Source organism: Tetrao urogallus (genome assembly GCF_951394365.1).
Source record: "Tetrao urogallus genome assembly, chromosome: Z".
NCBI lineage: Eukaryota > Metazoa > Chordata > Aves > Galliformes > Phasianidae > Tetrao > Tetrao urogallus.
Window position 1 is genome coordinate 25,251,792 of NC_136816.1, and position 10,583 is coordinate 25,262,374.

The 10,583-nt window shown below is 37.8% G+C and overlaps 1 protein-coding gene across 1 annotated transcript in view; it reads left to right on the forward strand.

The window, feature by feature from the left end:
* The window catches only part of EPB41L4A (erythrocyte membrane protein band 4.1 like 4A), a gene marked incomplete at both ends in the record, with an annotated part of 129,664 nt that extends 125,847 nt beyond the window's left edge, over positions 1–3,817 (forward strand). Inside the window, 3 exons of the mRNA XM_079548648.1 lie at positions 351–461; positions 1,248–1,329; positions 3,692–3,817. Of these exons, the coding sequence (XP_079404774.1) occupies positions 351–461; positions 1,248–1,329; positions 3,692–3,817 (319 nt within the window). The remainder of the gene's footprint in view (positions 1–350; positions 462–1,247; positions 1,330–3,691) is intronic.
* Positions 3,818–10,583: the final 6,766 nt, after the last annotated feature.

Genomic DNA, 10,583 nt, shown 5'->3' on the forward strand with positions numbered 1-10,583 from the left:
GCCTGTGACAGAAATGGAATCACACTTTGCATTATAATCTGCTTCCTCAGAACCACTGAACAGAAAAGGATGATGTTAAAGCTGCATATATTAAGTCATTCTGTATTGAATACTTCCAAAAACTGATGTGCTTGTCTGTGACCAAGGCACTTAGTAAAGCATTGAATTCCAGGTACAGACTCAAAAGAACAGCATCAGCTATTTAAATTCAGCGAGTGTAAAAAGCTGCCTCTTATACTATAAAAAATAATAAATAAAAGGGAGGGTCTCTCAGCTGGCAGCTGCATTTTGTTTCTATTCCGAAGGTCTGATATACTGACCTGCTGTTGTGAATTTTGTGTCTCTCCTAGGACTCAAGGCGACCCAATACGCATTAGGCATTCACATTCACCTCGAAGTTACCGTCAGTATCGGCGCTCCCAGTGCTCTGATGGTGAAAGATCTGTTCTGTCTGAAGTGAAGTACGTGACTGGGATTATGAGCAAAGTACTGTTTTATTCTAGCTCAGAAATTGTTCAGAGCCCGCTTGCAGTTAGATTAGAAAGGGCATACATGTGATTGTTTGCTGCTGTAGGATGCAGTTTAACCTGTAAATAGTACCTCTTTAGACCTATGTGACTCAAAGAAGTACAGAAGCATTTCTGGTCTCTTTTGGCCACAGAGGCCTTCTTGGTCCATTTAGAAAAGGGAAAATGTGAAAAATAAACCTCTGTTGTTCCTTGGAGGTAAATCTTGAAGTTTCTAAAGAGAGAATTCATGATCTGCTTTCCAAATACGTACATCTGTAATTAGAATCAAAATGTCATTTGTATTAAGTTGCTTCACAGGAAATCCAGTGTACTCAACAGTGAGTAGGTCGGTCTTTCCAAAAAGACTGATTTGTAGAGAAAATGTTTGTACTCTGCAGCAAGAGGCTTGAGAGGCTAGGTTCAGTTAGGTGGGATCCTGGGAGACATGTGGCATATGCATGATTCCAGGTGGGCTCATCTCATGTGAAAATGAACTGTCCCTCTAGACCAGGAGGTAAGAGGCACTGGAATGAAGATGGGATGAAAGGTGCCGTGGAGATTCCTCCACCCACTGACTATTGATAGTCAGCATGATAGCTTCTGGATGGCTAAACTCACGTGTGGGTCTTCCACACTTTGCTTAGGTAACTTCCTGGGTCAGTTTCAGTATTATTTTTGTGTACACTTTATAGTTTACTTCATTACAGCAGTATCTACTTTGTAATATCCTAATTCCAGTGCGAAAAATGATCTGGTGCCTCCACTGCCTGTTACACGATCCTCAGATGTTAAAGGTCCCAGCATCCAATTTTCTCAACAGGTTAGTAATTATACATCCTTTAAAATTTTCCATTTTTCATCTATTTATTTATTTGATACAGAAGGGAATCTAGTGTTTTATTTAAATAAGTTCTTTGTTATTCAGTGATAGTTAAAGCTGACCCTTTTTTTTTTTTTTTTTTTTTTTTTTCCCAAAGCAGTGTAACAGGAAATTTTACATTTTGCAGTCTGTTTTGTTTGTTTCCAAATACATGGAATTCTGTAGCACATGCCTGCAGTGGACACATGTGTCTGCTGTTAAAGATATTTTCTCAGTTTAAGTTTGATGCATTCGTAAGAACATAAGTTCTCTAAAGGAAGATAATCAGCTCTCAAATTTCATTAAAATGTACAGGTTTGTTCAGGATTTGGTTGGAAGTGAAGTCCACTGTCATTTTTTTTCTCCTCCTCTTACTGCTTGGGCCTGAAGTATTTTTTTTTCTTTTTTTTTCCAAATGCTGAATAGTTTTTAACTGAGTGAAATCTCAAAAGGAGACAACTTGCCGTAAGTGTAATCACTAGCTTTTATCAGAAGCTATGGTAGCATTCCTTAGATTGGATAGCTATATAAAAGTTAAAAACTGAGTAGGAAATTAATATTCAGAAAGCACTTGCAGTTCTGTTATACTAGTAATCTAAAGGAAACATACAAGGAAAAATTCCAGACATATTTCCAACTAATTTCCTGGTATTTGAAGGGTATCTGCTATTTCTCTAAGAATTACTTGCTGTTCTACCTGGAGGAAGTTTTTCCAGCTAAGCTGTGTAGTTACAAGAAGCTTTTTTACTTAAATACTGTTTTATATACCCGGGTAAAGTTGTATTGGCAGGCTGTAAAAATCTTCCTTTCTCCTAGAGTGTTTATTATTGTTAATAGTATTTGTTTGATTTTTTTGCTATCACTGCTGGAAATGAGATGTTATATGTATGACATGGCATGTTCTATAAAAAAATGAGTGTGATTCATAATTCATGGAATCATGGAACACTCTCAATGGGAAGGGAGCCACAAAGATTGAGCCTAGCTCCTGGCTCCAGCCAGACCAGCCAGAATTCATACCCTTTGGGAGACACTCATACCATTGTCCAGGCACCCGCAGAACTCCGGCACAGAGGCCGTGCCCACTTCCCTGTGCAGCCCATCCCATGCCCACCGTCCTGTGCTGCAGACCCTTTACAGAGCAGAGCTCAGCGCTGCCCCTCCGTTCCCTGTGCGGAGCTGCAGCCGTCGTCAGGCCTCCCCTCAGCTCCTCTGCTCCGGGCTGAACACACCCAGGGACCTCAGCTGCTCCTCACACATCTTGCCTCTTATGCCCTTCCCCACCTTTGTAGCCCTCCTTCCTAGCTCTCCCCTGTAGGCCTCCCTCCTAGCTCTCTGATAGGTGTATGTCCTTGTTTTATTGTGGCACACAAAGCTGCACCCAGTGCTTGAGGTGAGGCTGCACTGCACAGAGAAGTACTCTGAACGCCCTGCATGATTGTCAGCAAAATAACACAAAATTGTCATTTAGAAATCTAAGCAATATAATTTCAAATATGAAATAAAAATAACAGGAAACATAAAAAATATCTCCTTCCCACAGCCGTCCTCATGTCTATTAATCTGGCATATTGATATACAAGAGGTGTGTGCTTATACTCCATATAGTGTGCAAACTGCACAGAATTTAATTGGCAACGCTTGCCCTAGTTTGTCGTATAAGCAGTTAGAATCACTTTAAGTTCAAAGAACTTTAGAACAGCAATCAGATTTTTTTCACTTCAAGACTAGCTAACTTCAAGTATAGTAGCATTCATGCTTATGATGGAAGAATTCTGTAAGAATTTGCTTCAGGAGGAAGGGAGAAGCTGGCATACTTAAGACAAAGCAAATTTATGTTCTTCATTTCAACAAGTAATTTGTGTGGTTGATTCCTGTTCAAAATCAAAATCAGATTATTTCCATTATCCAGTACTGTGTGGCTTAAATGGCCCTGGAAGAAATTAATATTACAGTGTTCAACATCCATAACCACCTCTCATTTCACTCTGCCCCAGACCTCCTTACAACAGTGGCCATTAATTCCCGCCGAATACTGCTTGCTGTATTTGGCTAAATACCAAATAATTAGTTGTGGAATTTCCTGAGCAAGGAATATGAATTCAAACAGCACAGAAGAGCAGCAGCTGGGAGGAGGAAGGAGGAGGCAAGAGAGAGGAAAAGGTTCTGTTTGATCTAGCGTAAAGACTTTCATATCCCTAGTGTATGTATCTGTAAACTGCCATATCCTTTACCTACAGCAGTCATAGCTTCAGTTATCAAAATATGGTATTTAAACTCTACTGTGCTCTTTCAACAAGATATTTTTATTTGTTCCCTTCAGAGACGGAATGGATCTAAAGACAGCCTTTTAGAAGAAAAGTCTCAGCTATCTACTAACATCGATATTAAAACCACCACTAAAACGATAAAAACTGTACAGGTGTCACGCTTGAAGGTAGAGACTTGACTGCTTCACTGGAGGATGTTCTTTGGAAAATATGTGTGTGTGTGTTTGTGCGTGCAAGGGAAGGAACTGAAGTTGAAGTGGTGGCAGTTTCTACAGGACATTCAGAAACACAGCCTGCTTGCTGGGAAGGCCAAGCAGTGCCTTTACCACCTGGACCACTGTAGGGGCATGACTGAGCAGAAGCTGACTAGTGAGACAACCAGAAAATCCTCACAAAAAAGAATAATCAGCAGTTACATTTACAGAAAAAAATAGCTGCAGAAAAAACATGCTTTATGGTCTCCTCTGTAACTGAATAGCCTCTTTCCAAAAAATGACTATTAACTAACTTGATCGGGACCAGATGCTTCAAGAGAAGCAAAATAAGTCATATTTTTGGCCAGTTGTGCAATACAGTATGATTTGGAAAAAGAATCATCTTCACAGTTCCATCTGGTGATCAACTTGTGCCCTGATACATAAGGACTGCCAACTCTTACACAGTTTATAGCACAACAAGAGATGCTGGTGTTTTTAGTACTGTTGTCAACAGAATCCATTTTTTTAGCTCAGAAATAAGTGATTCAGTAAAGCCTTGTAGCAAAGAGTTCCACAAATTATACAGACTTAACACTCACTCAGCAATTTTCAGTGTTCTGGATGATGAATGTCCTTATGTCCTTCTGTGCAGAGGGCTTATTTAACTGAACATTCCATACCATAAAAATACGTCTGTCATTTTATGGTAAACCATACTGGAAAAAATAGGGGATATGTACTTATCTATTGTCTTGTTTAGCGATGCACTTAAGTAATGATTAAACAAAACTGGTAGAGTAGGATTTAAGAGAGCTAGGAAATAGCTCTTCTGATTTTTATTTTTTTTTTAAATGACTAGACTAGCAAAGCCTGCCTTAATCTCTCTTAATATAAAATAATCAATGCTGATACCTTCTGTTACTCCTCTCTGAGCCATTTCTATGATGATAAAATGACAAAGGCAGTATTTCAAGTATGATTGTTGTAACTTTTTTCCTCTTTTCAGGGTAGGCAGAATAATTGTTAATTATGCTGCAGACTGAGCATGTTATCTTACACTGTAGATCTGAATCGATGCCTAGCTCTTCTCATGTCCTGTCACTTTGTACAAAATGCAGAAACCATTCTTCTGCCACCCATTTGTCCACAGTTGGGGCAGCCTGGATTTGCTAATTATGAAACTTAGCAAAACATTTTTTTACATTTGTCCTCCATAGGGTCAGCGTGTTAACTTTAGTGATTCATAGTGATCCTGTCTTCTGCCCCTGGCAACGTCGTACCAGGGGACTACAGCCCTTTCAGAAAAGCAGTACTATTTGTGAACTGGAGTATATATATGGCACCAAATTTATGCTTTACAAAAGGCACAGCATTTTCCCTAACAAAAGTGAGAAGTAAAATCTTGCATAATGTATTTTATTTTTCACAGTTTTCCTAAATTCTTTTATGAACTGAGGTGGTCAAATGGATGCTGCTAGCTAGGATGGTAAACATAATATGTTGTAAACTCCCATTACAACAGATTTGTGTGCAGGCTGAAAGATACTACATTGTTCCAGGCAAGGCAGATTCACCTGGTAATATCTTTTCTCTCAGCAAGTACTTTGGACAGTGCTGCTTGTTCAGTAAACAGTTTTAAGAGAAGGAAAACAATTAGAACCCAACTGTGGTGCACATGCTGTTTTCATGGATGCTTTTCTGAATTTCATGGAGATGACATTCTAGGAGACTGTTGAGCTTCGCTTAAGTACTTGCTCAGATTGCTTTAGCTTTTAGCTAAAGCAATTGCTTTAAAGCTTTTAGCTAAAGCAATTTCTTTTAACTGTAAGACTGCTAAAAAGTGCCCTGAACTGTCAAGTGGTTTTTATCAATCGCTGTTCCAATTTAAAGTGACCCTTTAATGACTTTGATAAGCATTCTTAGAAGTGCTGTTAAAAAAGCAGAAGAAAAAAAAACAACAAAAACAAACCAAAAAAAACCCCACCCCAAACAAACAAACAAACAAAAAATAAAAATAAAAAAAGGAAAACCTAGCACTGTGCAAAGATTCTGCTGAGGTCATCACAATCTTTTGCAAGACTGCGAGACTACTGAAATCCAACAAACCACACAAGAACTCTTGTAATCAAAGCCACTCACGTGTTCAAGAAAATGTTCCAAGCTGGAGGACTGCACACTTTGTAGTTTGTTGCTTTCTAAATCACAGCTATTGTTCTGGATTCCTTACTCAGGTACAGGCAAGTAGAACACATTTGCTTCTTTGGGAGTATTTGTGTTATTATTGTGCATTATCTGTACATAATATCTGTATCTTGCAAATCTTCAAATATTATGGATCAGGAAGAAAACTGCTCTAAGGTTTACATCCAACCTAATGTTTTCTGTTTGCTGTCATCTGCCTGGGAGCTTTTGTGTATTGTAGGTTGATACCATCATCCAGATTTGTGGCATATTATTTACCCACTGCATGAGAAAATAGGCTTGTACCTAGTCTGCTGTTGGTAGATTTTAATTCTCAGTTCACAGTTGTTTTCTAGCCAAGCCAAATTGTTTGCATTTAAATGAAAATCTTGCAACGTCTTGGATTTGAGTTAGCTGTATTCCGTATGAGATCATTTAGAAAGCAGGATTTTAGCATGTCTGACTGTGAGTCTGGAGAACTACTGTGTTTTTTTCTCAGCACAAGGGAGTCCAAATTAAGCACATGTGTTACATGTTAGTATTGGTGGTGAGACAAACCAAAACATGGATGTGACTATCGGCTAATGAAACAGAAAAAAAAAGATATTCCATAAACATGCACTTCCTTTCCCTCCTGGTTTCTTTAGTCATTTTAGGAGAGGCACCTTTTCTTGTGAGATTATAAGATCTGTGTGAGAAACCTACAGGAAATCGGTCACGAAAAACACTTTTTTCAGCACAGTTACAGTAGCCCTGCAGTTCTTTAGCCCTAAAACAAGGATGCATCTCTCACTTACAGCTGTGAGCTACACTATACTGTCCACAGTTGCTAACTACCTTTCCTAGCTTCCTGGACCTGCACTGCCTAGAGGCAGTTGTGTTCTCAGAATGGGAGTTTGGAAGTATTTGCACAAGACTAGAATCAAGCAAAGTTTACACTGAGGCTGGATGTCATACAGACTTGTCATAAAATGGACAAGTAACTGATAAAAATATGAAAAGTTCTTAGCTTAACTGTGCTTCTAGTCTGCTGAAGTGACCTCTGATGAACAGTTTTAACGTTGTGCCTCTGTATTTGCCTGAGACTTCTGTAAATGCAAATAAGCAATCTGCAGAACTTCATAACTACACCAACACTATAGACATATTTCTTTGTAAAACACATTTTATATGATAAAGAGGGTTTACTATCTGTACCACAAAACTTAAAAAAATTTTGGCACAGCTTTGATTAGTCCCCCTGCTTGCTGGCTGATTTCTTTCATTGGGAGCTAGCCTTGACCTGCGGTTTTCTATACTGCACTTCTTATCAATAACTCTAAGATTACAACCCATATTCTAAGAAAGCTTATTGTATTGAAGATGTTGGTTAAAAAAATCATTACAAGTTGCCAAATCGGTCATCTTTATGAAGGTGAATAGTGGACTGAATATATAGCAAATTTTCTTTTGGGAAAGCCTGTTTGATTCAAAGCTCTCTAGAAAGATGTTTTAAAACAACATACTAAAATATATCAGTCATGTGATTCATATGCTCTGTGTACATTAAGTATTCATGAAGCAACAATGTGCTTTATTTTAAACTGAATTTGATAGATGGCTGTGTCGATAATTGTGTCCAGGTTATTTAAAAAAGTCAAGTAAAACTTGAATTTTTAGGGCATTCCATGGTTGCCTGTGTGTCTTATTTACTTTACACAAAGGAGGAAAACTTTATAAACATGCATTCATTTGACAGCACCATCTGGTAAAAACAAGTGTACTGCCAATTAATATGCACTTGAGTATACAGCCTCTCCAGATTAAATATTTTTCCTGGTAGCAAAAAGTTGACAGCCTTGTATTTCATGCTTTCAGTACATATACATGGTACAGATTTTTTCCTTACCTAAAAAATCACCAGAATGCATCAACAGACTTGACTACCAAATGTACAGATACCAATATGGCAGATGCCCATTTTCTCTCTTCTCAGTAAGAGTTAAGAAACCTGCTACTCTCCCAGCTGGTTAGTTTATGTGACACCTACTTTGCTGTAACATTAGATTTTCAAAAAACAGCTACTTTTGTGCATTACTTCCTCAGTAAAACGTGTACTTGACTTTCTTCATATTCTTCTGTTTATTACAATTTTCTTCAATATCTCCTTCAACAAAATCTGCCCTAGTGAAGCTGGATGCAGTATGCTAGGTTAAAGAAGAATCTGGAACATGACACTTCTCTTTCTGTGCACACCTTTCAAGAGTTCTGTTTCTCAGCTTTCATACTTTCTTCTACAGAGCACTGGAGTAGCTAGCAGAATTGAGGATTGGTGCAACGCTGATCTAGCACAAATATCTTTGCTCTCTTCCTCCCCTAAGTCACCTGGGAATCTCTTATCCTTTCAACTCATTTTAATAAGTGAACAGTCTGTCAGACAGTGTAAAATAATAATGGAGAAAAACCTGAGATTCCCCGCTTTTTTTTCCCCACAATTGAAGTCAAGTTAGCTGCTCATAAAAAAAACAAGAAAGGGAGTCCTAATTAATTCATATTTACTTATTTTTACCACAATTCTGTTTACTGTTACTGTTTTAGTAATCAGTGCCCCTTACAAATTCCTCTCTCTACCTTTTTTCCTTTTTTGTTCTTAATTCCATCACACTGTGGAACAGTTAATACATTCTGATGCCTAAGATTACCCATTATTTTTCTTGTTCAAAGGAGGTTAACATTTTCACCATCAAGAAAATGTTGGCGGCTTTTTTCTTTTTCTTCTTTTCTGAAGTCTTAAATATTACCCTTGCTTGTCCCACAGTTCAAAAACAAAGACCCAGGTGCAAAACTCTTGAACAGATGGTATCTTCAGGAAATATAGTCCCTAGCACAACCTCAAGCTTTCAAGAGCATCCAGTAATTACATTCTGAATCACTAAAAATTAATCACTTGTCTAAACTGCCTTCCCTTGTGAGAAACCAGAAATCAACTCCCACTTCTGCTTAGATATTGCATTAATAGTTTGCTTACATTAATACACAGAAAGACAATTTGAAATACAGAAATTTAGCCTTTGCTCTTTTGATACAAATCATGAACTTTCCTCCAAAAATGCAACAAAGCCCTCCCAAAAAACAAACAAACGAACAAAAACCAACAGGAAATTAATTTGCTATTCTTGAAGTGCATTTCACTCAAAGTTTACTTGAAGTTTCACAACATGTAGCTGATCTATGTAACTAGTTACAGAACTAGCTTGCAGTTCTTCATGTTGGAAAAGCACCTTTCCTGTGATTTTTAAACACAGGTTTGCTAAATTAAAATTTCTGCTTTTGCTCACCACAACATATAACTCAGCTAACCCACCCTGAGTGCTACAGAAGGACGTGTTTTATTGGTAATGTTCTACACATTAATTAACTCCTGTATTTTAATCCAAAGTAGTGAACCGGTAATGCAGAAATGGCAAAGAACAAGTCTTGGCAGTTGCTTCTTTTTGGCAGTACAGCTTGGAAAAGAGAAGAGTTCTAATAACAGAAACATAAATCTTTATTTATTTATTTATTTATTATGTCTACATAAACACAGTTCTAAGACAGTTAGAAAGAACTTGTGTTACTATAAGCATTTTAATGCTTAACGTTCCAAAGTCTGTAACAGCTTTTTCTTTCTTACGGAGTAGTCTTGCACTGCCACTTGTTTCAGACTGGTTCTAACAATTCCTCCCAGAAAAAAAGGCAAACTGCGAGATTGGGCACATGCAGCATATACATGTGTTCAGTAACATCCTCTAAGTTGCCAGATCCCTGAGACCAGTATGAAGTTACAAGGATCAGCTCTCCCTCACCCCCCCCCCCAGAATAAGTAGAAGCTAATATCCGCAAATCTGATTTTTAAAGATGTGCTTTTTGCATATCGAAGCAAAATTTCAGATCATAATCAACTATAATTTTGTGACAGCTCAAACGCTTTCTATGTGGTGGGTACCTATAGAAAATTTTCTAGTAGGAACCCAGGCACATTACGTCTGTGCATTACACAATGACAGTTTGAAAGAATGGTAAGCTAATAGAAGATCATATTTAGTTATTTCATGTTGGAAAACAAGGAACAGCCATGTTATTAGATAGTTACTCATACTGGATTACCATTTATATGTACGTTTTTCTGTTGGATCACAAAGCTCCTTCAAAACTCAGTTCAGTTCACTTGCTTCTGCTTCTTGGCAGTAATCAGCTGCAAAATAATTAGTCTCCTCTCCAAAGGCTGCAATTACATTTTGATAGTTACTACTACAAATACCACCCCATAACAAAATCTCAATTTCTCTTGTGTTGAATTTTGCTCTGGCACAGTGGGGGAAAAAAAAAAAGTGCTAACAAAGTCGTTAATGAGAAATACCATTCTGATTCTTCCTTAAGCTTCTCCAATTTCTACACTCTCCATTTCAAGTTTTCTTGCATCCATACTTATTTTCTGGAGTTATCACTGGATGCACTTCAATTCAGCACCCTTCTTTCCACTACATCACTTAGAAATGCTGGATGCCTTAGTGAAACATCAAGAACAAGAATCCAGACACATGTACTA